This window comes from Acromyrmex echinatior, chromosome 5, assembly GCF_024713525.1.
Source record: "Acromyrmex echinatior isolate Ae372 chromosome 5, ASM2471352v2, whole genome shotgun sequence".
Classification (NCBI taxonomy): Eukaryota; Metazoa; Arthropoda; class Insecta; order Hymenoptera; family Formicidae; genus Acromyrmex; species Acromyrmex echinatior.
The window spans coordinates 10,573,516-10,601,010 of NC_141856.1; the positions used below are offsets into that span (position 1 = coordinate 10,573,516).

The 27,495-nt window shown below is 32.8% G+C and overlaps 6 protein-coding genes across 9 annotated transcripts in view; 2 read left to right on the forward strand and 4 right to left on the reverse strand.

The window, feature by feature from the left end:
* Nucleotides 1–4,051, reverse strand: part of LOC105153557 (rho GTPase-activating protein 20) — a 197,537-nt gene extending 193,486 nt beyond the window's left edge. The window contains exons 1-2 of the mRNA XM_087406343.1: nt 3,846–4,051; nt 3,423–3,484 (exon numbers count right to left, since the gene is read on the reverse strand). The gene's annotated coding sequence lies outside the window, so the exon portion shown is untranslated. The remainder of the gene's footprint in view (nt 1–3,422; nt 3,485–3,845) is intronic.
* A 1,073-nt stretch (nt 4,052–5,124) lies between these two features.
* LOC105153558 (Suppressor of Cytokine Signaling at 44A) lies at nt 5,125–7,555 on the forward strand. The gene is made up of 3 exons (XM_011068467.2): nt 5,125–5,680; nt 5,828–6,366; nt 6,488–7,555. The coding sequence occupies exons 1-3, from the start codon at nt 5,390–5,392 to the stop codon at nt 6,852–6,854; spliced, it is 1,197 nt and encodes a 398-aa protein (XP_011066769.1). The 5' UTR covers nt 5,125–5,389; the 3' UTR covers nt 6,855–7,555.
* A 343-nt stretch (nt 7,556–7,898) lies between these two features.
* Nucleotides 7,899–11,920, reverse strand: Coq9 (ubiquinone biosynthesis protein COQ9, mitochondrial). Of its 3 annotated transcripts, none has more exons than XM_087406355.1 (5): nt 11,781–11,920; nt 9,021–9,215; nt 8,557–8,885; nt 8,252–8,470; nt 7,899–8,029 (listed from the first exon to the last, which is right to left on the reverse strand). In XM_087406355.1, exons 1-5 carry the CDS (start codon nt 11,830–11,832, stop codon nt 8,003–8,005), a joined length of 822 nt encoding a protein of 273 aa, XP_087262481.1. In that variant the 5' UTR covers nt 11,833–11,920; the 3' UTR covers nt 7,899–8,002. The 3 variants fall into 3 exon arrangements, with proteins under 3 accessions (XP_087262481.1, XP_087262482.1, XP_087262483.1); XM_087406356.1 differs by lacking the exon at nt 11,781–11,920 and adding an exon at nt 9,428–9,579 and having other exon boundaries at nt 9,021–9,231; XM_087406357.1 differs by lacking the exon at nt 8,252–8,470.
* LOC105153561 (glomulin) lies at nt 9,370–11,770 on the reverse strand. The gene is made up of 2 exons (XM_011068472.2): nt 11,349–11,770; nt 9,370–11,250 (listed from the first exon to the last, which is right to left on the reverse strand). Exon 2 carries the CDS (start codon nt 11,238–11,240, stop codon nt 9,471–9,473), a length of 1,770 nt encoding a protein of 589 aa, XP_011066774.1. The 5' UTR covers nt 11,241–11,250; nt 11,349–11,770; the 3' UTR covers nt 9,370–9,470.
* A 52-nt stretch (nt 11,921–11,972) lies between the features above and the next one.
* On the forward strand, nt 11,973–16,289 carry LOC105153560 (G patch domain-containing protein 1 homolog). The gene is made up of 4 exons (XM_011068471.2): nt 11,973–12,113; nt 12,263–12,539; nt 12,633–13,005; nt 13,204–16,289. Exons 2-4 carry the CDS (start codon nt 12,476–12,478, stop codon nt 15,590–15,592), a joined length of 2,826 nt encoding a protein of 941 aa, XP_011066773.1. The 5' UTR covers nt 11,973–12,113; nt 12,263–12,475; the 3' UTR covers nt 15,593–16,289.
* Nucleotides 16,290–16,340: 51 nt separating this feature from the next.
* Nucleotides 16,341–27,054, reverse strand: LOC105153559 (uncharacterized). Of its 2 annotated transcripts, XM_011068468.2 has the most exons (29): nt 26,644–27,053; nt 25,141–25,239; nt 24,987–25,070; nt 24,646–24,803; nt 24,422–24,513; nt 24,107–24,193; nt 23,356–23,521; nt 22,983–23,208; nt 21,781–21,934; nt 21,498–21,627; nt 21,196–21,423; nt 20,951–21,124; nt 20,640–20,800; nt 20,261–20,543; nt 20,079–20,193; nt 19,859–19,973; nt 19,655–19,777; nt 19,138–19,488; nt 18,776–18,946; nt 18,539–18,694; nt 18,348–18,455; nt 17,968–18,243; nt 17,788–17,842; nt 17,568–17,709; nt 17,374–17,482; nt 17,080–17,189; nt 16,838–16,979; nt 16,655–16,758; nt 16,341–16,537 (listed from the first exon to the last, which is right to left on the reverse strand). In XM_011068468.2, exons 2-29 carry the CDS (start codon nt 25,236–25,238, stop codon nt 16,468–16,470), a joined length of 4,188 nt encoding a protein of 1,395 aa, XP_011066770.1. In that variant the 5' UTR covers nt 25,239; nt 26,644–27,053; the 3' UTR covers nt 16,341–16,467. The 2 variants fall into 2 exon arrangements, with proteins under 2 accessions (XP_011066770.1, XP_011066771.1); XM_011068469.2 differs by lacking the exon at nt 24,107–24,193 and having other exon boundaries at nt 26,644–27,054.
* Nucleotides 27,055–27,495: the final 441 nt, after the last annotated feature.

Consider the following 27,495-nt stretch of genomic DNA (forward strand, 5'->3'; position numbering starts at 1 on the left):
AATAACTTATTTAAAGGAGCAATGCTTGTTTCATTAATGATATGGTTCAATTTTAATCTCAGTTCAATTATAACGACTCTTTATTTTTTTTTCTAGTTTTAAGAATTAGAAAAAGATGAAGAGTAAATTAATCAAGAATAAATTTAATCTGGTGGAAATGGGCATAAGTGGATCCAAATGAACTTTTGCATGAATCTTTATTATAGAATTTTAATATGTATAATAAATTTAATCTAATTCGTAAAGCTATTTCCCCATCAAATTTGCAAACAAGTATTACAAAACGCGATTTTACTTTATAAGAATTGAAGCAAATGAACAAAATTAAATGAATCAATAAAAAAATTGTGCTCAAATTTTTCACAGATATTCAGATGTAATAATAGATAAATCTATGAAATTCTTATATTTTTAGTAATGTTTTGAGTTGTAACACATATTCTATATTTTTAACTAATCAGAAAAAAATATATCGAATAAACTTTGATTAGTCATATTCAGTCTCAATCTCTAATCCGATACGATATTAGTTCTTGATTTTCAATATGCCTGTTTCTGAAAGTAAAATAAACGCTTAATATATAATTCGATTTGAATTTGTTATAAACACTGTGCCGAATTTTTGTCTTCATTTTGTCATAGTAAATACATTAATTTGTATTTGAGAGTCTTCTTAGAACGATTTAAATAGACGAGACTTTTTCTTAATTAAGATCAAGAATTTTATGGGAAATACAAGACGCGCTCACGTTAGTTTCACTTTCTACTAAACATCTTGTTTCTTTTTCCTATCGTCTCTCCCTCCTCTCTCTCTCTCTCTCTCTCTCTCTCTCTCTCTCTCTCTCTCTCTCAGAAACTTTTAAACATGCTTTACTTTATCACGAGAGCAATTAAAATAAATCGATTTTCGTTTAACAAGGAATGATCTTTGCGAGACGTAACATTGCCGCACAAGTCACGAGACCAATTAACTCCGTTGCGCTTTTACGCGATATTGAATAGACGAGGTGCATCACGACATCCGGTGTTTCTTCAGGCGAAAGCTATTGTTTCCCGCGAGAACTCGTCAGACGCGTAATCGGAAGCCGCAGAAGGTGCGCGTCACGATAAGAAATCACGGAACAATCGATTTATATCCGCGCGCGACGGGCGTCGTTGATAAAAGCATCCTAATAACGTATAGCGTCTCGCCAATGTTTCCTTCCCCGCCTATAAATAACGAAGACCTATTAGAAAGCGCATTTCTACACCGATCGCGTAGTATGTATGTATGTATGTATGTACGTCCCGATCAGTTGCATAACGCATCGCCATGTTACTCAACGTTCGATATCTGTCGAAGCTCATAAAACGTGCTCGCGGCATCACAAAATTCATCAATGCCCTAACGAATACACTGAATATGCGTGCGTATTGGAGTGTATTCAAAACGCATGCTTAATTTTAAATATTCGCATATTATAACTGTTATTCGATAATAATAATAATATAATTAATAATATATACATATATAATAGCTCTCCCTAATTATGTATTATATAAAAATATATGTATTATATAAAAATAATTATGTATTTAATTATGTATTGTATTATATAAAAATATAATAAATAATAGTAATAAAATTAACATATATGTATGTATAATAAAATGTTATATAATACCTATAATTACAAAATGTTATAAAATGTTATACAATATCTATATAATTATATTTAATTATCTATTTTAATTAGCTATTATTATATATATATTATCAAAAATTATTTGTTTCATATAAGTATATCGAAACAATTCGGATTCTTCTATGACACAAACTTAAGTATTCATGATCAGTTCTTATATTTAAAACCGTCTTAAGATATCATACAGTCTTAAGATATCATAAACCTACAATCACATAGTCGTATTAACATCTTAAGGCATTACTTAAAATGATTTTAAAATAAGAATGAATTATGAATATCGCGCGTCTTAGAATTGATTTTTTTTCAATGAGAAGTAATCATATGTCGTTCTCATTTTAATGTAATTGTTGCAAGATATTTGCCTTCATTATTAGCATCGTAAACGAGCAGCAGTCACCAGTTTTTCTGCAATTTAATTATGATTCAATTTTTTAATTTAATTCTTTACGACACAAAAAACGCTGATTTCATTTAGCTTCGAAAATTGTTGTAAAATTTATCAAAGGAAAGAATCTGTGAAATGGAAGATTTGTCGGATTAAAAATCTGCGATCTGTTAACTTGCAGCAAATATATTCGTAGTAAAACTGAAGCTCTGAATTTACGGATTGTAAAATTTTCAGTTGCTCATTAAAATTATAAATTTACGATTTGACAATTGTCAATAAATCGATGGGAACAAGGAAGGATTGTGTTTAAGAAGTCGAAACAGCTACTACTTGTTTTGAGAAAGGTTGGTGAAATCGACAGTTAATCTACGTTTTTCCTTTCGCCGAGAAGTAGCTATTCAACGCGAAATGAAGTTCGAATCCTTGCATACGTTTGTACACAAATTGAAACTTGGCGGAAGCGACATTCGCACCTTTCACCTTTGATCTCTCACCGTTTCTACGATTTCTTCTACGGGTTCTCATTATACGTCTGTGAAAAGTACACGGCCTTGCGCAGTCTTATCGAAGATGTTAAACAAGGTACGCCAACGTGCAACTATATATAGATAACAAAAATGTAATCGATCTTTTTCAAACTATGCTTCTGATAAACACGAGAAATGTTAAGTAAATCGGAACTCCTACAGAAATTTTTGCGAACTAATTTTAAAAATATATTTTTAAATTTTTAATATATTGACTGTGCGTTGACTATGTCTTGATTTCAGACATACGTGCAATCTGGATTTTCTTTTAATTTCAGTTGTTATTATTTTTTAGTACAATTTTATATTTACTATACATGCAACCACTGGTTACTTAAATAGAACAACAAGTCACGATAACATCAAAATGATATTAAAATGAATCGGAAATTATTGAAAAATGACTTTTAATAATCATTTTGATATCATAATGACTTATTGTTCTGTTTGGGTAGCGTTCATGAATTTTCCGGTATTTCGAGCATTAGATATATCTAATGTGAAACATAGAAAATAACACGTGATTGACAATCATATGAATAATTGCCAATGAGATTTTCAGATATCAATCATACTTAATACAGAAACAATATAATTGTCATAAAATACGAGCGTAATATAATGATGATTATTTATATTGTGTAGATTGATCCGAAAATCTCATTGTCAATTATTCACGCGATACACTTTCGATCGAACAAGTTTTACAAAATACGTGTTTGAATGGATCATTAGTATACATATAAATACCGAATCTATAGTTACGTGGTAGTTACATATCGAAAAAGAGTTATACAGGTTTAATATAGGTTTCATTACCATATTTGATACTTGTTTGAGAGCCGGTCCGTTTTGCCATGTCATCCTCTATCCGCTACATTCTGCGAATAAAACGTGAATACGATCAAAAGAGGGGAAAAGCATCATTTCGAAAACATCATTTCGTGCGCGGTTAACTTCACGCATAAAAAGTAATGCGAGACGCGACGGCATAATCGCGCTTTTGCGTCTTAATTTTTTGACCAAACGAGTACTTATCGTCGAAAAATATTCTCGGCCGAATAATCAGTTTACTAATACTGCTAGAATCTACATTACGCGATATTGATAATAACAATAAATATTTTAATAACACATTAGACATTTTAAAACTGTTTGAGAATTTAAAAGCGCTTGGTTTTCAAAATATTTCTCGCGTCACATGTAAAAATATTAATAATTTAATAATTAATTATTGATTACCTCGTTGGTAAATAATTCCAACGATGCTTTCAAAATTCAAGTCGTTTCTTGTAGTTTTATTTGTTGGTATTTGGAAGTTTCGAGATTCTTCGTAGAGATTAGGATACTTTTAGAGGAAAGGTCATAATCGATTCGAAGATACAGGAGTGCGAACCTGCGAACTTCTCCAACTTAACAAGATATACTCCTGACGCCTGCTCGAGTCGTAAAAGCACGAAGGTGCGAATTACGCGTTATTTATAGGAGCCGTCACTTCGCGAACCCCACCACTCGCGTATCAGCCAATGAACGCGGTGCTTCGCTGCGCTCGTTGTATTCAAACGCTCATTGGATAACGCTAGCTTTCGAATAAGGTATATAAATGCTGCGTGCTTAAAAAATTTCAGTTTTTCTTGGGAGCTGGTATCGGCCATTTCTCGAAAACTTATCTAAGAAGTTAAAATGAGTTAAGAACGAATCTAAATAATTGGATGATCGATTAAATGACCGTTAAAAAATGTATAAAAAAAGAAAGTATGTATGTAATTTCTGTCTTTGATCTGACGAACCTCCAAAAAAATTTATTTCAGCATATAGCGTTTACATTCATATGTATACCTCATCCGAGAGCTAGTAGTTAGGTAGGAGAGTATAATGTAAACGTCGATATAGAGACGATCATGAATAATTAATGCTGATATAATCTCATTTAATTTCCGACGTCGCGTACTTGCAAGAAAAGAGCCTGAATATGTCGTTTATAAACATAACAATTATTATCAGAATACATTATTAATACCTAAACAGAACTCGGTGAAGTTATATTGTTGTTATATTAATATTTTGATTTAAAAAATTTTGTTACAATTTTAATATGTTTTCTATATTTACAAAATAATGTTTAAATAATTTTTAATTTACATTATGCTTTTCTATCTTTTTCTTTTTCGAAAATTAGAAAGAAAAAGGATCCTTATTTGTAAAGTCTGTAGAGATCATCAAATCATGGATCACATCTAACTTTCTTTATCTCTATTTCAAACTTATTTCTATTACGTCGTTCGATGTTGGCTGCGTTTCGTTATCTTTCTGATTTCGAAATATCTCTGATAATTGAAATCTAGTTGAAGTTATATCAGAAATTATATTAGCTGCATTCTGTTACCACTGTACTAAAAATCTATAATACACGTAACATAAACTATAACTAGATTTTCAGTATTCACAGTGAATAAGGGAACGTATTCGTACTTTCGTAATCATTGTTGATAAATCTAGCATGTGATGGTCTTCGCTGGAGGTGTGGTGTGCTCTGTCGGGTGCTCGAAGTACTAGGCAGCATCGACCTCGACAAAAAGGGCGACATCTTCCATTGGTGTCTGCCCGACAGAATTTTTTGACAGTAGTCCGTTGCTGGTTTTCGAGATAAATTCCGGAGTAATCTCGACGCGAGCGTCACGAGCACACCGGCCGCGTGAAATAGATGGCGCGTGCGAGTACCGCGGCTACAGGAACGGCGGGTGGAACAATTCGCTCCGAGGACTCGGACACTACCACGTACGAATATGACAGATCAGAACAGAGAGCCGGAGTCGACCACGGGCACCGCTGTGGAGCAGGCGGGCGCACGACGGAAATCCAGACGTGGAAACACGGGTGGAAAACTTGCGACGCTTCTCCGGCGGTGTGAGAGTAATCGGCATCAGGAGTACAAGAGAGAAGACCTGACGAGCGACACTAGGTCGACGGAGCGTAGATTCAGAGGCTCGTCCAACAGCAAACTATCGTTCTTTGATTTCGTATGTAATGTCAAGAAGCACTTGTTACTGAAGAATTTATGCAAGTCAAAGAAAAAGGTAGACTTTTTTTCCTTCTTTCCTTTTTCTCACTTTTCTTTTTCTTCTTCATTATACCTTCCTTTGTTTGGAACGAGATTTCTTTACTCTTCTTCTGTGATGATTGTGTTTTGTCTAAAATAATTCCTTCTTGACATTCTTTTTCAGAACAAAGAGATAGAGACATCGATCTCTTGCTCTGGTACAAAGCAGAATAATGTTATATCTGTCATTAAGTCTTTCAAGTCTTGTGAAAAACGAGAACATTATTCAAATGACGAACCGGCCTCATCAGACAGACTTTTGTATGAAACCAGATTAGGTGACATACTTGAAAATTCCTGCCACATCGAAGAGAATGAAACTAATAGAATGCAATATGGTATAACTGGTATAAATCTTCATACAGTTCCTATAAGACAGAATAAATTGATAAGCAACATTACAACTGTCAGCGAAGCAACAGTAATGCAACCTACTTATTCTAATGCAACAGTAGCAGTTCTTAATGCAATAGCAGATGTTCCTGGCAGTGTGAACGAAACGTTAAATAACGAACATAAAGTTAAAGCGAGTCTCGCAAAGGAATTGCTTAATTTAAGCAAATATGGATGGTATTGGGGTCCCATATCAGGAGATGAAGCTGATGCTAAACTCATATCTGAACCAGATGGTGCATTTCTAGTTCGAGATTCGTCAGATGATAGGTGCATATACATTACTTTATTACATACTTTATTACATATACAGACTTTATTACATACTTTGACTTTGCAGAATTTTATACATTCATACGTATTAAATAAAATTCTATATGATTACCTGTAGGTATGTCCTAACACTCAGCTTTAAATCATCTGGGAGGATGTTACATGCGCGAATGGAACACAGCGGCGGCTTATTTTCTCTGTGCAATCAAAGTACTGAGAACGAAGGCTTCACTTCAGTAGCTGCTTTAATAAATCACTCCATGAACTTCAGCCAGTCCTCTGTAATTTGTTATTCGAGGCCAAAATATCCAGGATATCCTTCATTTCCGGTTAGATTAACGAAACCAGTGAGCAGATTCACACAAGTAAGGAGTCTGCAATATCTTTGTCGTTTTGTCATCCGCCAATATATTAGATTAGATAATATACACAAGTTGCCTTTGCCAAAAACTATCAAGGGATATATTCAAGAAGCGCATTATTAAAATTTAACAGATAAAGAAATAAGCAATGTTGAGATTAATAATAAAATTATTTTTTATCACAATATGTATTAATAAAAAAGTGGTATAGAATAGATTTCTAAAATGAAATGGCAGCAAAAGTATGTATGTGTGTACACACAACACACACACACACACACACACACATGAGGAATTTTATTTTCAATATGTATTATACTTTGCAAAAATATTTTCAGGAATATTTTTCTAAAATCATTATTTAATATAAAAAATGTAAAGCAAATAAACATTATAAATTATTTAAAAAATGAATATTAATATTGTTTTTTATAAGTATTACACATTATTTCTATTAAATTAAATGAGAATATTTCATATTTATTATAAATTATGTAACTCTTAGAGAAATTTGCAATAAAATTTCTATAAGTTAATTATTGTGTGTAGGCCAAGAATTTAACTTTTTCTACTATTTTATGCTAGCAGAGTGTAAAGAATAACAGGATATTTGTATAGCTGATTCCAGATGATTATATGATTACTTAATTATGATAATATGCAGGGTAAACGAATAATTGTTTTTAATCTATTGTTAAAAGAATGTTGATATAGCTTTATGTAATCAACAATTTATATCTTTATATTTTGCATGGAGATAATATAGATTTACTATCTATTTTATTGTACAGATTTTGTTAAAATATATTACTGTGTAAAATAAATTAGCTATATTTGATACTAGTTCCTTAATAATAATTTTTAATACAAAATTAAATAATTATTTTTAATAATTATTATTAATAATAATTATATTATTTACTATATTCGTAAATTAAATAAATTTCTCTCTTAAGACCCTGCATGATGAAGGAAATATTAGCAGGAATAAACAATAAATATAAGAAATAAAAAATTGAATAGAGATAAACGTAACACACAATGAATATAAATAAGATATATGATATATCATATGTCATATATGTATCCATTGTACGTTACGTTTAATCTCTATTTAATATCCAACATTTACTTTTATTTCTAATATTTCTTCTATTGTGCAAAGAGTTTAATTTTAATAAAAAAAAATTTTAATTATATTTATTTAAAAACATTTACAGAATGTCTCTCTTTTCTTAAAATCTTCTCTCATTGATTTATTTCTTCTTCTATTAACGCAATCCAAGTATATTGCGGGCCTAGAACAAAAATATAATTATATATGTATATATAATTATATATATGTATATATATATATATATATATCAAAAATGGCTCATAATTTTTAGGAAGCATAAATTAAAACGACGGATAAGGTTGTACAATTTCGAATGTGGTACAATTTTGCACGAAATAAGATTTGAATTCAATTTTTGAGGTTCAAGATTAATCTGAATTATAATCAATCAGAATTAATCTACCGTTATAAAAACAGCAGAAGCTGTTTCTGTAACTCGATTTAAAGCTTCATCTGGCTTAACTGAATTGGAAAGCATTGTCTGTATTTGTAAAATATCCTTTAGTCGTCTCTCCAGGAACAACCATGTTTCTTTGTGATCTTCACTTGTATCTTGCAACATATATAATTCTGTAGCTTTATAAATAGTCGCTAGTATCATTCTCCTGGCATACCAGTTAATCTAATCAAAGTAATGTACTCTATTTAAACAGCACATCCGAACAATGTCTCTCTTATATTAACAGATAAATATTAGTGACAACTTACATCAACCGATCTATCGCCGGCATAGTAGCAGATATCATCGACTAAAGTTAATAAATTTGCTAAAGCAGTTGGTACATTCGGTGGAAGGGACATAATAGCTATTGCTTGTGGCCAGGTTTTTTTGTAGGGAACCACCATTCTCAACCGTATTTCTACAGCGTCAAGAACTTGCTGTTCTGGTGTCTTCTGTGAACTTGAGGAATTCGTTTCTTTTTCTAGGATTTCATTTAATTCCCGGTTACACATAGAGTAAAAATACTCTACTAAGGCCGCACTACCTTTTGGAAACAATCCATGTATCACGCTCGGATATCCAATTGATTCAGCACCTTTAGCATCATATCCGATTATATCATTTTATTTAATTTGTACATAAATATAATGCGATATTTTAACAAATCATGATAATAAAAAAATTAATTATAAAATAGAATAGAATATAAAAAAATAATGATTTAAATTACCAGCACTAATAGCTTGTTTGCTCCATCCCATGTCAGGAACGAATTTTAAAGAAGCGCCAAGTATTTTTAACTTAATATTTTTTTCATATTCCTCATCATTCTCCTCATGAGTAGATTGTTGTGGTTCCGCTTTTCTATTGTCATTTTTAAATTCATCGGCCAGCAAAGCCCTAGAAGTCCATAAACGTCTAAAACCTAATAAAATCAATATCTACTTTTAAAATTATCTAATAATAATAATAAAATATGCGTTAAATATATTATATAAGACATAAGAATTATTAGCAGAAATTAATTCAATTTTAGTTTAATTTTTATCACAAATATGATATTAATACAGTACACAATCTACTTAAAAAAATTTTTTATTAAATTTAAATTACAATTTTACGATCTTAAACAATTACAATTTTATGATAGTATGACATTTTCGATTGATTTTATTTCTATTCAGGTAATACATTCATCAGATTTTTCCACCAATTTTTCATTCATATCTATACATTCATTAACTCGTATAAGAATGCTTTCCATTACATCTAAACCATTTATCACTTGATAACAGACAGAAATCTTTTCGTGGAGCGGCATAATTGGTAATTGTTCGCCACCAACAGTCAATGTAACTTCCATATGAGCCTTCATTAATCTGCTATAATCTTGATTTTTAGCGAAATCCTTTTTCTGTTGCTCCAAATCCTTTTTCTTCACTCTCCAATGTGCTCTGCATAAGTCTATACCTTCTCTTAACGGATTCAAATAATTAGTTTTCAGTATATGTGTCATATTCCAAATACCTGTCTCATTGTTCTTATCTCTGATAAATAAAAATCTCAGCAAGTTCAGCGCAGTAATGATTTCGTCTGATATTTCCACCACATCAGATGAACTTCCATGAGGTAGATTGCAAATCTTTTTCAATAACAATTCCATATTTTTTCCAAGAAATTGGGGATTTCGTGGAGTTGAATCGAGACATTCGATGATAGAAGATTTAAATATGCCAGTGATAAAGCTTAATAGACCAGAATGTTCAATATTTTCATATAAATACAAGATAATAGTATATCTAGCTTCCATGTTAAATATCTCGATATAATTTTGAAAAACGCGTACTGCCTTCTTCCGTTGCTCATCACTATTAGAATAAATCATTACTTTAGTGATTGGTTGAAACAATTCTGTATATATTTCCAGGCTCAACACCTCAGAATTTAAGGAGCGAAGTGAAATGCGTTTTATAACATTTTCCATAAAATTTAATCCAGTGGAGATTGAATAATCTTCGCTAAGCAGTATTTTAAAAAAGTATGCACATGTTTCAAGGATATAATAAGAATTATATATTTGTGGTACATTTATCCAATAATTTTCTTGGGTAATTACGTAAAAATAAAAATTAGCATAAGCCATATTAGATATGTTTTGACTCCAATCTAAAATTGTAGAACAAAAAGAAGATTCAATATCTGTTTTTATATATTTGCGTAGTGTTTTAACATGAGTAGATTCTCTTTGACGTTTGCTAACAGTATCTAAAAAATATAATATATCTTCAGTGAGGTAAAGTGCTTGTGTTACTATGTTATCAGCGATTTCTTTATATGTTATTTCTTCACTGATGTATTTGTTCAAACAGCAAAAAGGTTTCCCACACAGAAAAATAAAAAAACTCAAGAGACGATTTCCAAGTAGAGATCCTTCTTCCTGCTTAGAATTGATATCTATTGCCTCTTGCACCAATGGTTCTAGAAACACTATGATTGCCTTATATGTATTTACAATTCTGTCACTAGCTGCTTCTGGATCATCGGCTTCATCTGGCAGTGGTAGATCTTCAAGGTATACCTTGATCGCATCAAAGTACCAATCGATGGTTTTACTCTTGTTTCGTATCAGCATTAAACAAGTCTGCATTGCACCCAAAATAGTACAGAAATTTACATGGTCACTCGCCCGCTTTAAATACCTTGGGAACTCTATTATGGCTATTGCGGGCTCGCAATTCTCAATTAAAAACGTCAATACATTCAAACAGCAATCGAACATCGCTTTGTGATGTTGTAACATAGGGCTCGTGAGATTCGGAACGATGGCAGATACGATGCTACATAAGCTATTTTCAGTCATCAAGTGATCCTCTTTCAAAGCCTGTATAGCTTCTGCAGTTTTACACTTGTTCAAAAGCTTGGTAACTCGGCTGATAAATGCTCCTGTCATCTTGGTAAAGCTTCCGATGGCGAAAACATATAAAAATATTACATGCAGATAACACTATTCTTCGAAAAAAGTATTTATATTACTTTTTATATGTATTTATGTGTTTACCTTCTTGTGTCAATCTCAAGTAATTCCTGCTTTATTGTTCGTCACTTGTTTGAAAGATTTTTTCATCAAAGAAATATGCAGATACGTGTATTCCTTATCTTCGCTTTTGAGGAAGAAATATCAAACACGAGTCTCTCTCGAAAACGCGTCTTTAAGCGAGATTACGTCTTCGCGTAAGAACATAGGTTAGGTTAAACGAAATGTCACGCACCCTCCTATTCTCAACACGAAAAGGCACGAAATTGCGTAGAATGGAATCTAACGACAATCAAATTTGATCGAGAGCGAGCGGTCGCGGTCGACCGAAAAGTCACAAAGACAAAGATTCCTAGAAAAAAGGTTTTGTAGGTAGGAAGAAGGATAGGACAAAACAGGACGAAAAAAGTGTGGGATAGAAGTTCAGTTCGCGAGCGTCACTAACAATTTGCTTACCGGTCGCTGCAAATTTGTTCCGTGCCAAGCGAAATGAATTAAACATCGCCATGTCACCGAATATCTCAATCTATCTTCTATCGTTAAGAAAATTCCGACAAACCATGCATGTTCTTGAGATGCGATTAGAATTTTGCGATTAGATTTCGTGAGACTATTTCTAGTTTCTACATCTGACGATTGCGCCGCAGCGTTTCTCAGACCTGATAGGTTAAGGATGGATTATATATTCGAAAGCACATTTTTCGAAGCAATCTAAAAATGATAATGTAAATTTCCACTTAATGCAGAATTTAAAATAATATTGATATTAATAAAGATCAAGTAAACAAGGTAAGTCTAACCTGGCTCGCATATTAAAGAATTGAAAAGGCATAGCAATCATCGAGATCACATGAGATTCAGCCAATCAGAGAAAAGAAATTTTACTTTTTTTTTATTCCATTTGAAGTACAATGTCGATTGGCTATGTTTGATCGCAGTTTACCGTCGAGACCAATGAACGCCGATTCACGTCGGAGATCGGAGCAGGTCGGAGCCGTCTGCTGAGTATACTCGTGAATGATGTCTCTTTTAACCTCAAATGCGTTCTGCGCAATTTCAGTTTTGTGATCGAAGAGCACTTGATTAAAGTTATCGCGTTTAATTAAATCAAACGAGAAGATTTCACCGCAGGAATTTGGTTTTCTTTAGAAATGGGTGATTCGGACGAGGAGAATTACGCGACATTTGGTGTTCCTCTTGACCCTTTGGACGAAGGTATACAAACAGAATAAATTATAGTATTTAAGAATATATTGTGTTATAAATATCCTTTTTGTTGCGTTATATTAAAAAGTTTTGATCTCACAGAGAACATCCCGCGAAAGAAGCCCATCACGATTGAGGATCAATATGCATATGATGCTCAAGGTAGACGTAGGTTTCACGGAGCCTTTACAGGTGGTTTCTCAGCAGGATACTTCAACACCGTCGGCACTCGCGATGGCTGGAGACCACAGCAATTCAAGTCTTCCAGGAGCAGCAAAGCAGACAACGTTGTTCAGCGACCAGAAGATTTTATGGATGAAGAGGATACTAGTCTCTTTGGGATAGCTCCTAAAGGTATTCGAGCCACCAGTGATTATGCCGATCATGGACAGAAAGGAAAAAAGAGAGAGAGGATAAGCCAGGAAGGACCTATTCCTGGTACTCCCATCTTGAAGGAACTTTTAAGACCTGTCAAGTTAGTATTTGTAAAAATTAGTAATGCCAATTAATAAAAATTTAATTTCTGTTTTAAATTGAAATTGTTAACAGTATGTTTTTGTTTGAGAAAAAAATAGAGTAGTGCATTAATTATTTATTAGTATGTTCAATTTGTATTCCATTTAGATTTAAAGTGATATCAATTTCTGATAATTTTAAATATTTATAATTACAGAGAAACAGTGGGTATCATCCTGCTCAAGAAAATGGGCTGGAAACCTGGTCAAGGTGTAGGTTGCAGACTGACAAAAAAAGAAAAGCAGAAGATAAAGTTGCGTAATGAAAAATTAAAACTAATACAGGACAATTCCGAAATGACAGGAAGCAATTCTGAAGATTCGAATGATGACCTCACTAATATTACTTTTGCACCTGACGATTACGAGCCATTTCGATGTAAACCGAAAGATAATTATTTTGGCATTGGTTACTCGGGTTTAGATAGGCGGAAAGTCCTTTCCAGTCACATCAATCTGTTTGAGAGTCCAGCTTTTTGCGTCCAAGATAAAAACAAGAAATTATCGATTCATGGCCAAGCGTTTGGAGTTGGTGCTTTCGAAGCTGATGACGAGGATATATATGAGAAGGAAGACATGTCGAGTTACGATTTTGCTTTGGGCCCCGAGCGTAAGGCAAAGACAAGATGGTCTCAGGATGGACCGAGTAGTTCGCAAACCGATTGTTTGGACAATTTTATTCACGCGAAAGAGAGACTAGAGAGTAAAAAAGTCTTCAAACCTCCAGAATTGCCGAAGAATTTTGCACCGGTACACACTATTAGGAAAAGTAGGTTTTATCCGCCGATTACAACCCCAGTAGAAAATAAACGCAGGGAACCATTGAATGCCATAGACAGAGCGCGAATCTTGGAAGATCCTGATGAATGTTCGAAAAAGCCACAGGCATCATCGAGTACATCCGTTGCCTCTAATATTATTTCAAAAACCTTAAATTTGCATGGTAAACAACAAACAGAAGAGAGAAGAAAATTGGAGACACAACAGAAGACGACGAGCAACTCTTGGCTGGACAAATTAAATGCACAAAGCTTCATCAAAGGTGGTATTGTTGGTTCCAGCAAAGACGATATGAGTAACTTAAAGAAATTGGAAGATTTTAAAGAATCTTTATCTGCACAATCAAGCACTGATAAATCAATGGAGAACGATTTCTCAGATAAGGGTGAAACGAGAAAACTATTCTTGTCTGATCCGGATAAACAGAGACGATTCGAGCAGTATCTTATCTTCTCGAAGAACGGCGAAAAGGATAAGTTCGAAAGTATTCAACCACTTTCTATGACTAATTGGGAGAGAGAGCAAGAACGCGAAGAATTCGAGCAAGCTACAAAACTGGAGCAATCGAATAATTATATGGCGGATAAGTTTGTAAATAGTGCTAATGATACGACGGACAAAGTGGATCCGGAAAAGGACATAAAGGAAGCGGTAAGATTGAAAATGTTCGGCAAACTTACGCGACAACGGAGTGAATGGAAGCCGACGAGTATCGTTTGCAAAAGATTTAATATTCCCGAACCGAAAGTCGGGTGCGCACCGATCGCAACAGATAGGAAATCAGCCAGATTCTCAGTCTTTGATTCCTTGGACTGGTGTAGTTCATCAAAATTCACGAAAGCCGTGGATACAGTTAAGACACAAGTGGAAGACATTCCCTTGCCATCAAGTAAAACGGAAGAAAATTTAAACGAAACGATTCCCATTGGCTCCAACGATATTCCGTCTAACATTTACCAACCTTTAGAACCTATTTCTGAAAAATTTAGAATTTTCGAAGCATCTTATGAAAAAGTTTTCGGTAAAGGTATTCACAATATTTCTTCCGCGACAACCAAAGATGTCGAACAAAATACAGAAAATAATTTAATAAACGAAACAATTCAAGAAATGAAAGAAAAGGAAAAAACACCTGAGCCGATATCTGCGCTTAAAGATCAGTCGGAAGAAAAGAAGGATCTGTTCAAAGCGATCTTTCTCAGCAGCAGCGAAGATTCCGACAGCGAGACGGAGGATAATGTTGACAACGAGGCTGTCAAATCGATTTTGATTGGAAAAGATCCGAAGGAGATAAATATGCAACGCAATACATCGCCGCCACGAGGAATCTTTGCGAAACTAGATCTTGACAGCTTGGTGACACAACCGAAACACGTTAATGACGAAAGTAAGACTAACATTTCAGAACCTAGTCCGCCAATTATTGGTGAATCGCAGAATGATCTTATAAATCGTAACGATGTAACTAATGATAAACAGACTACGATACTGCCAGATATGTATGGTCCGGTCCTGCCACAAAGATTATTGAAACAAGACAGTACTGCGACAATGACAGAAGTTGATAATACTAATCAATTGTTCAAACCAGTATTTCGAAGTGTCGTGGTATCGAAAACTATGGAGGATTCGAAACTCGGTGGAAAATGGGTGGAACGAGACAAGATAAAAAAATCGAAAAAGAAACATAAACATAAAGAGAAAGATAAATATAAGAGCTCGAAGCATAAGAAAAAATCTAAGAAAGAGAAACGTTCGAAGCGTTGATTTCTGTTTATTTTATCGTTTGATGATTCGAGTAACATAGATAAATCGATTTACCATCAAGTAATGAAAATATCTTTTAAGTACGCATCATAATTATATTCGAGATGCTTTATGCCCGATTAAAACTGTTTCATACATTATTTAATTATATTAGGTGTTAGAATTAATTCGTAGCGTTTTACAAGTGATGGGAAGTACTTTCATTAATGTATTTTTTAATGCTCATGTGAAATAAATAACATTCTTTCATTAAAAAACGCTACGAATTAATTCCAACACCTAATAATAATATTTATTATTTATGCACTTGTTTCGCGATGCATATATGTACAGCTGTAACATAAACTGAAAATATATATTTAGACTGCAGTTCTGATTATGTTAACAAATCTAACACTATTTGATATAAGGTACTTAAAATAACTCTGGGATACAGTAATACTTTATACATTATATTTTTCAATGATTGTACATTGTACAAAGGATATGTATATTTTACACACACTCATATTCACGAGCCATCTTTTATCTGTGAAAAATTTTCATAAGGTAGATATATATATATATTAAATGGCGACTACTTGTTTTGGATATTAAAACATTAGATATCATGGTATAAGGATTTAAGATGCTATGGACATACGAGAATACACATGTACGTACATTTTTCTATTAAAATCATCCCGATATATCTAAATATGAGTTTTGAGCAGTCCGCCTTTTTATTACAGTGTCATAGAATGTAATATTTCTCTCTCTTTCTCTCTCTCTCTCTCTCTCTCTCTCTCTCTCTCTCTCTCTCTCTCGCTGTGGAAATAATCGTGACGTCCAGTCAAAATATCAAGTCTCTTAACAAGATCACACATGTGGGATTATTAATTCGATGTCATGGAGTTCCTTGAAGCAGGTCTGCTGGAATTGCCGGTTCCAGTCTTTTTCTCTGCGCTGAAAAGGTATCGTAACTTTTATTAAACATTGTTATATTTGAATTTTTTAAGTAATAAATTCTTTTGTCTATGCTTTTTTTATGCATATTAAATAATTTACAATTTTTTGATGTACCTGCTGCTTCTTGAACCTCTTTTGAACATAGCTGTTAATTTCTTCTTCAAGTTCTTCTTTTCCAACTTAAGGGTTTCGTTGATGCTGGTTTCAGAACCAGATGTCTGTCAAGTATTCGATCATTTTAATAAATAATGTTCTATTTGCGTAAAAATAATTTCGAATATTTAAATATCTTCTTGCCTGAAGCGAGTAGTCGGTCATGTTCGGATCATCGACGCTAGACGATTTAGTTAACTTATGTGTTAATTTTCGTATTATACCCTTGCCATATTTCTTGTCCCGATCTAACATTTCGCTCTTTGTCGATCCTCCGGAAAGGCGACTAATAATATAATAAATATAATAATTATCAAATATATTCACATTACCGGTATGTATATATTTCAAAAGATCATGTAATGTTACGAATAATATTTCGATACCTATCTACACTGGAATCTCTCTGTCGACTAGTTCCGCGAGATTCGACTTCTGATCCCTCTAATGATTGCATGCTCGACAAGTTGCTATCCGTGCCCCAAATACCTGCAGACTATTTTTTATACAAAAGTTAACAGTAATCAAAAGAAGAAGATCGAATTTCGTACAGATTTTTTAGATCGAATTTCGTATAGAGAATAAGAGATGTAAACAGCATATTTGGCATAAGATCTCATTAAAAAATTATTTCTTATACTTTATAGAGAGATTGTCTGTATAATAAGTTTTCTGTTTACCTCCTGGTGCCCAGACGTTTGTTCCAAAGAGAGACTCTTTCTTTTCAAACGTGGTTTACCGCGATTTAACACCACTCCTTTTCCTGGATCACTTTCTACTGACGTTGCTCTAAAACAATATTTTTACATAATATTTTTCATGCTCTGAATAGTTTGGCAAGAAATTAGATTGATTATAAATCGCGAAAGCTCACCTCTTTCCCAATTTCTTCAACCGCATTGCGTTCGTTTCATCTGTCGTCTTCTTTGATTCCTTAAGTTCTTTCGCCACGCTCATTAATTTTTTAATAGTATATTCTAATTTTTCTGTTCTTTCGCCAAGTATTGGAGTTACAGCTACAAACGGTTTAAAACAACATTAACAGTAAATTATTTATATGTACAAAAATTAATTAAGTCTTTATTTCAAAGTACCTTTGACATCGCTTTTTGTCTCTAACATTGGCGATGACTCCCTGGATTTTGGTCCCTACGAATAATTACACATTTTTAAAAAGTTTTTAAAGCATTTGTAATTTTGGATTATATGTTAATAATTGAACATGTTTCATTCCCTATTAATATTATATATGAATAGGTACTCATTTTTTATACCTTCAATCGTCTCGGTGGTGTTGGCGTGTATATATCAGGTTTTCCGTTCTCCGTTACGGTATTTAATTCAGGAAACAGCTGTAACAAATCTTGTACTTGTTGCATAAGAATATTAATGTTCCGCAATTCGGTTTGCTCCAATTTGCATTTATTTAATATAACTTCTTTGAGTTCTTGCCTCTCCTTCTCGTGCCGCTCTTTTTCACGTCTCATTTTTTCGTTGCTCGTTCTTAACTTCGCATGCGCGTCCCGCAGTTCAAGTAGGTCGCATTGCAACTAAAAATTGATTGATACGATTTACGAATGAAAAAAAAAAAAGAAAATTATTAATCTTTCAACGATTATATTTTCAGAGCACACTTATACAAATATTTAAATACCTCCGATAATTTTTTCTTATTTTCATCCTTCTCTTCGTCGAACACTTTCTTTAACTGATCTTGTCTCCTTTTGTTTTCAAGCCGCTCTTTGCTACGTTCTCTTTCTATCTGCAAAAATAATACATGTAAAGTTGTAAAAAGTTTGAAATGACTATGTCATTTTGTTTATATACTAAATTACTAATCAATACCTCGAATAGTGTTTGTCGCAAATCTCTCGCTAACGTTGCCGTTTCTTGCAGTAACCTTTGATGTTCTTCTCTCTCTTTTTGCCAAGCCAACTCCATACGCACTTTCAATCCTGGAATCTTCGAGCGTCCGCTGGTGAGCAACCGCTCCTCTTCCAACTACAATAATGAACCAATAATGATATATACATATTTGGAAATGTATTATTTGCATCACTAATAAATCTAATTTATAATTGCCTCGTTAATTCGGGATTGCAATTCTGAGACTTTAACGTGACTAGCTGATTTTTCCGAAACTAATTCAGCCTTTAGTCTGGAAGCTTCTAGTTTTGTCTCAGAAAGTTCGTCTTCCATACAACTGATTTGTTTTTCTAATACTAAGATGTTAGCTTTCGATGATTCTTCATCCTATAATAATAGAAAAATATATTTTTCCTAATAGAAAGAAGAATTAATAGTAAAGAAAGAATAGAACACAGTTTGAAAATATTCCCAAAGATGATTCTTTAAGAATATCTTTAAAATCTTTAAAATAGATTTAAAAATATATTGATATAATGATACCGAAGCCATTTGAAAATATATTGTTAATTATTTACCTCGTCGGATTTTCCCGAAGATGCATTAGAGAGTCTACCTTGTCTCGTAGATTTTAGCTCGCCTATAGTTTTTTGCGCGCCTTCTAACATATGCTTGTAAGTATCACGTTCGCGCTTGTATCGTGATAATTGATTCTGGATTGCCTGTATCTCATCGTTGATCGCCGTAATTCTATGCTCATAGCGCATTTTACACTGCGCCAGATCTGCCTTTTTAGCTTTTTCTGTGTTTGTCAAAGCATTCTTTAATTTTCGAATTTCTGACTCCAATGCTGTGGTGTCAGGTGTCAATGCTTGATGAATCTTGGAAACTGCCTGATAATCTTTTAGTTTTGTAGACAAATCGTCATTCTGAAAATTAAAATAAATTATATTTTTTACATGAGAATAATTAAATATTTAAATAAATTTGAAAATTAGCCAAGATAATATAAAAAACAAACAAGTGGATAATACATTGATGTTTTGTATATTCTCGAAACAGCAAAATTAAACATAAATAATAGATATTACTTACTATCTTTCTTACATCCTCCAATCGTTCCAATAAAGTGGCATTCTCTTTCTTCACTGTATTAATTTCGTCGTTTAATTCTTCTACAATAACTTTGTTCGGCAATTGATTGTCACGAATTTGACCCTGAAAGTATGAGTATAATTTAATGATAATAAGATTTTTCAAACTGAAATTTCTAATAATTGTATGATGAAATCTCTATACCTCAAGAGCAGATTTCTCTAATCGCCATTCACTCTCTTTCGTTCTCATCGAATTACGCAACTCTTCAAGTTCGGTTTGTATATTTTTTAAGTCTCTCTTATGTTCCGAACATTTGCTATAATAAAACGTAAGATTAAATGAAGAAAGTTATATCAGGCATTTAATATTGTTGGCAATGAATTCTTACTCCTCACACCGTTAGTGTCGAATTGCTGTTTACCTATTCAAAGATTCATTCTCCCTTTCAATCTGCAGCTTTGAATTCGTAAGCTCTTGATATTGTTTCGTAAGAGTTTCTTGCTCGTATTGATGTTTCTTAATCTCATTCTCGAGATCTGAAAATTTCGTCACGTTAAATCCATAATACATTTGAGAAATAAATTGTATCTTGCGATACTGTACTTAATATTTTTTCATCGTAAGTTTCTTTCATCTCGTTCATGCGTTTTGTATTTTGCCCAGCTTTTTCTAAGGAAGTTATTTTTTTCTTAAGTACTGCTACTTCGGTTTCCTTCGCTTTTCTCTCGCTATTAAGTTGCGATGTTAATTTCTCTCTCTCCTGCTTAACTTCCGTAAGCTCTGTAGTTAGATCCGTGATCTTCATTGACGTCGTAGACTTTGTACTTTCTAATTCCTTTTTCAAACGTTTTACCTCAAAATCAAGTTTGGCTTTCATCTGTTCAACCTATTTTAATCGAAAGAAATAATATGAGTCGCAAGATAGATTATTAATTTATTCAGTAAATAATGTGTTTCTTGCTAGAATAAAAATGATATTTACAGATGTTATCGATTGCGACATTTTTAATTCCCTTTCGGTGTACGATGATAAATCATCTTGTAGCCTTTTACACTTTTCTTGTTCCAGCGAAAGTTTTTCTGTTATTTCATTTATTGTTGTCTCCATCGTTGCTGTATCTTTTTCTGACGTTTTAGCTGTTTCTGCAATATAATGAAAGTCGTATTATATAGTTTTTTATCAGTTTTTTATCAGTAGTTTTCTAATAATATTTAGATATATATTAAAAATATACAAGATTAGTTAAAAAATTATGATTTTATTATATTAAATATAAAGCGCAAGTTTTTTACCGAGATCTTTCTTTAGTTGTACAACCTCGTTATAAATTTTTAATTTTTCGGACGATAGCGATAATAGTTTAGATTTCAATTTCTCCTTTTCTTCTGAAAGCGCCAGTTTCTCTTTATCCCAGGCTTTTCTTTCAGCTTCTCGTAAAGTAACTACTTCGTCCAACTTTCTCTTCACTGTAACAAGATTTACAATTTAAGTATATCTAATCTTACTGTTGTTAATGCAGAATTCGTGTCTTTTCTACCATTTTGTAAATCCACATTTTTGGTATCTTCTACTTTTATATTTGGCTGAACTTTTTTCTTCTCTTTTTCGCTAGTCAGTTCTTTTACAGCAGATTCGAATTTTTCTTTAAGCAATTCATGTTCTTTTAGAAGTTTATCATACTGTACAGTATTATCTTTCGATTTTACATCTGGTATGTCGACGTTATGTCCATTTTTAATATTGGTAAAGATATTTAGCATGTCCTCTAAAACATTAACAATTTAAATGAGATATTTGATTTTTACGAAATTTATAAAAATACAATGATCATTCATTAACCTATTTCTTTCTCCACTTCGTCAACCATCTTTTTAAGTTGCAATTTTGTTGTGGATTCTGTCGGTTTCTTTTGCGTTCTGTTCTGGAATGCACTGCTTACTTTCTGTAAAATCTCTTCTGTTTTCTTTACCTAATAAATTATAGGTAAATAGGAAGATTTAATATGTAATATAATTTTACACTTAATGAATATGAATTATATAGAACGGCAATTATTTGACTATATTGTATGCTATTAAAATTTAATAAGAAAGAAATTTTTTATTTCTAATTATACATTTACCTCTTCATATTTCTTCTCTAAAGCTGACCGATCATTTTCTAATTCTTCGGCTTTGCGTTCTACTTTTCGCAATTTGAATGACAATATTCGACAATTTTTGTTCGACTGCTCCAAACTTTTTCGTAAACGAGTATACTCATCTGCTTGTTCGTCCCTTATATGCGAAAATTATATCCATATAAAGAACACATATTGCACCGCGACACAATGTAACCATTTACAGATTTGTCGCAGATTTTGTCACGTTTGAGTATCTCTGTTCCTCATAAAGACGTGAAAGAAATTCTACACAAAATTTGCGAGGGAAAAGCGGTATGATATTCCACGTATTGCTCTCTTTCAAAAAATTCTCAAATCTTATAAAATTTTAACGTAAATTTTCTCATAGTCTCTCCACTATGAGACTTTTCTTCCGATTGGGATATAATCGCAAAAAAGTAAATGATCCCATAAAAATGAAAAACGATAAAAAAGTTCATGGATTTTACTTTATGGGTATGATCACGATTGTCAAATAAAGATTCAACAAGTGCCATCCGTATTAAAGAGGGAATATATATACTTCTCAAATCTGTCCAAATCATTGTCCTGCAACAATCCATATATAGCTCATTTTGCAAAAGATTGTGATCTCTTTTGAAACTTATGATTTCCGACACACACAACAGATTTTCAGGTTTTTTTTTGTATAAAACGGTTTGACTTTGCATACGTGTTGCATTGTCATATGCGTAAAGATCCTGAATAAATCTTTTGGACATAAAAAAGTTTTTTCGCAAAAATTGAAATGCGATAATAATTTATTGAAAGGAACAGAGATACACCAATTTTGATAGACATGTAATATGCAATATTAAAAAATCATAGAATTACTCATTTTATATAAATAATGGCGAGTCGTACTTCGCAAATTTTTAGTAATGATATAAATCTATTAGTATATTTAATTATAATTTTTCTTCATAATATTAATAACTACATATACCAAAAATTGCCGTTGTTATTAATTTTAAAACAAAAAGCCATTTGAAATAAATAATATATGAGACAAAATGTTATTATATATAATTTTATTAAGCATAAAATTATATAAAGAGTTATATTTTTAAAAAACTATAGTAAATAAGTAGCATGCATAACATTATTGCGGGATATCTCAATAGGATATTTCATAGTATCCTTTATGCAAGAAAATATAGTACCTAAAATTATCTTGCAACTCATAGATTTCTTCTTCTAACTGTCTGATTTCCTTTTTCATATCCTCATTTTCATCCATTAAACTTTCGCAAAGGTTTTCTGCGGCTTTCAATTTCGAACGTAATTCGTCGTGCGTTTTGTCCTTTTCACCTCTATACGGTTTACTAATCGTTTCTTTTTCCAAACTTTTTACCTTTGCCAGCAATACATTTTTCTCTTGCGCAAGTGCTAAAACATGCATGTGACATTACACTATTTATTACATACATAGGAATTTAAAAGAAATTCTTTAACGATAATAATGCGATGAAAAAGGATAATATAATACAGAGAATTTTTCTATAAAAATTTTCTATAAACTTCAAAAATTAATACCTTCATTTTTCTTCTGTAGCTTTGTTACTTCGCTTGTCGATGTTTTGTTCGACATTGTCTCCATGGTCGTCAATCGACGCAGTAATATCTCGCTTTTTTCTTTCTCTGCCTTCTCACATCTTGCTCTCATATCATTTAACTGAGACCTCAATTTTTCTATTTCATTCTGCGAGGAGTAAATATCTGTTAATTGACACTTATCAACAAGATTACGCTGTTCATATATTCAATCTTCGCTTAATCCTCTCAATTCTGACACTCGGAAATAATAGAAATATATATACAAGTTAGAAATTGTGACTATACAAATAATGTTGCGCTTGAATAATTTAATGCACTTTTAAAGCATTGCTGCATGTATGCAACATTTTTTCTAAAAGTCAGATCTGAGAAATTCAAATACTCATGATATATAGATGCATTATCATGTATACATATATAAGACAAACATCAAAATCTTTTTGATAGAAACTTTTCTTTAAATTATACATATACAGGCGTAACATCGCTCTACATACAGTTAATATCTGAACAAGTTAATTAACATTTAAACAAAATGCATTTAATGATAGTTTTGAAGTATAGTATCGCGAAAATGCTTTATAATTCACGACATTATGAATCTGATATATCAAATGCATAAACAACGGCATCACACAACGATACGATGGGCAATATATATATATGATATTAATCGCAAGATATTAATCGCAAGATATCCGTGTTATATCGAAAGCGACGATCGGCTCACCTCCTTGGTATCTTCTCTCTTTACCATAACATTATCCGGCCCGTCCTGGATCACCTGTTTTGACGGTGCTGATCGTGATTTCCTTACCTAAAGTAGTGTGACAAATGAGAGTGCAAAAGAGAATTTCACATTTGTTCACTCTTTTATCATTGAATGTGATCGCTACGCTACCGTCTGCTGTACAACAACTACAAGGCGCCTTTGTATAAAGAAGACGTTTATAAGCGTTTATGTGCGTGTTTGTATGCAGATGTGTATGTTTTATTTGACATAAAGCATTCCATGCCACTAGTGGGTTAGTTAACGAAGGGATACCTGAATAATAAATTCGACGTCGTTTTCCGAAGTGCCACTCTTACTGTTGCTTATCACATTTTTTATTTGAAGCTTCGCCGGTTTTCTAACATCTGCATCGCCGCGTAGATTCATGCAACCGTAAATTAGGGTGATTTAAGAAAAAAAAAAGAAGATCTGACATTAATTACTAATTCCAATATTAATTTGACGTTTAATCTGTCTCAGTACTTCGCTTTTATTACTTTCTAATTTAGGAGCGTCTTCTGGATTCTTATCTATAGCGGAAAGATCCATCAGCGATGTCCATCCAGCTGACGCCGGCGGTTGCAAATGATCATTCTTGGTTTCGTCTTTCGCCAAATTCGTAGCGGAAGACCATATCCTTTTATTCTCGGATCCGCTTTAAAATTCATTCATAACAACCATCAATTTTTCTATAATATTCACAGTTCTTCAAAACAATTAACGTATCATTATTGCTATATTATTTTGCAGATATTTTATTAACTTATGCTAACAGTAAAGGCGCGTTATAATAATTGACATTTTATGCAATTTATAATTAGTAGGCGAAAGAACCTACCGTGTAGAATCTGAGGAAAGACTGGGGGACGAAGACGTGATGTCTCCGAGACTGTTTCTTCTGCCGCCATGCTCTTTGTAATCCCTGAAGAGATATTATTATTAATTTGAAATGTATTTTGTATTGTTTCTTAGCTTCTGCTTTAAATAATTACCTAAAACATCGTTTGCAACGCGTTGGCCATCGAACCTGTGGGTGGAAACCCAAAGGGCAAAGAGGATCACCTTTTTTAGATGAATACATGGAGTGCATCCTGTGTGCAAGTTTTTTTTTCAGTTATATTTTCTTATAGTATCTCGAAATAAAACAAATTTATATAAAGAGTAATTGAAAAAGCAAAGATAGATCTAATTATTCGTTCTAACGGAAATAATATTTACATTGATTTTTCAAAGTTCTTAAAAACAGCTAACGTAGATATTGTCATTTAAAAATATTACCGATAATATATATAATATTTCAAATTTTAAATATATTTGTTGATATTATTTAATTTGAAGGAAGATTTATGTAAAAAGAAGCATGAAAAGATTTACATAAAGATTACAGATAAGAGTGAAATCACGTTTTAACTTTGCGAGATCTTTTTAAATTTGTGATTATACATTTCCGTAATTTATTTTTTTCTTAGTTGCGTCGCATGATATTGCTGGTATACTTTATACAACATTGTATAATGATTTTCTGCTTTCATAAATGCGAAAAAAGAAAAAAAATAGATAATTTGATAGGAAAATTTAAAATCAATCGGAGCAAAATACACTTGTCTGGAAGAAGAAGTATTTCATTAAATTATCTGTTAAAAAGTTGGCCAATTTTTATAATTTTATATCTATTGATGAATTTATCATTATCGATAAATTTAAAGAAGCTCGCAAACCTATAAAAAAGACTATGCATGTTTAATCACTTAATTTCAAGTTGACTCGTCTTTAAAAAAAAATTCCTAATTATAGTGAAAAAAAATTATAACTAGTATAATACATTTCAGAGCACTTTTCTCAAATCAATCTATATCTTTTCTCAAAATTTTTCATACATATTAATTATAAAATATATCGTAAGATTTTTAAGATTTTTTTATAAGTATAATTTCTGATGAAATGTTACAAAATCTAAAAAATTTAAAAATTATGGAATGAGAAATTTCAGAATATTTTAGAATTCACTTATATGAGAAGTTCTGAGAGAAGGCGTAAACTTTCCGAATATTCCTCTGAGTATTTCCGAAAAATGTTCCAATTCCTATAAAAATTATGAGAAAAATTATCAGCAAAAAGTTGATTTCTATTAGTGAATTTGTCGCCAGCGAACATTCACGAGCTGCATTGTCGTCTTTATTATACATATTTCTGACAATACGCACAGACACACACATACATACGCACATATGCGTAACAAGCATGGCACTTGGAGAACTATGCGCACCGGCGCGGCGCGGCAGTTTATTTATAAAATTTCAATGCCATGCTGTCTCTTTCCCTTTTTTTCATCCATCTTTTGCCTACGTAAAACGGGAATCAGAGGAGCCCCGGAAGAAACGTGGGGGATAGATTTATTCGTGTTCTCCATTTGATCGCGATGTCTATCTATCTCTCGACGATCTATCTCTTACGCAATCTGTCGCGTCGGTTTTTATATGATGCCTGCTACTCACTCAATCGACACCGATATTAATCCAAATCACGGCGGGCCGACGTGAATTAAATTTATCCTAGGCTTTGCCGGTCGGTCAATCGGTCGGTCGTCGCTCGGTCAGAAACGGGCGTTCGTCGTCGCGGCGCTCGTCGTCTCTTCCATTCTGAATGAATACGGTAATCCCATCGTAATCGCGTAATCGAATAGCACTCGCATCGTAAAAGGGGGGTAGTTTCTCGCGATCTCGTCTTTCCCCGGAAGTCGATTCGCCTCTGTAGTATCTATACGCGGATCTCGCTCATTTTTTTCTATTTTTTTCTTCTTCTCTTCTTACACGCGTCCGCGTTTGAGATTCCTACACTGCGCGCGACGTCACTAATAGCACTGACACAGCTCCGCTATTACGGGGTTTGTCCGTTTTCCCCGTAGACTGTGTGCGGGTATACGGGCGATTGGACCTACGCCAAGGTGTATATTTGTCTCTAGCTATAAATATAGAGAAGCGCGAAGACATCTTGAGCGCGTGTTGCATGCGCGATGCGAAGTAGCTTCGTCTTCATTCATTTTTTGCCTCAAATGCGCGAACGGAAGTAAAACACGCGATCGAGCTTAAAAAATTACTATATCCATGAGATATCTTTCATCTTTATATCACAAAATGTCACAGTGGATATTCTCTCAAAGCTTTATATTTCGAACGTCTTCGTCAGAAATGCGATTTATATCAGCGACAGATTTATATTATATTTATGCGTTTTTCATTTTGTGGATGTGCAAAATTAAGGTGCTATTAAAACCTAACTTGTTAATATATTAATCAAGAAAACTATATTAATCTAAGAAAGATTATTTAATCACTCTCTCTCTCTTT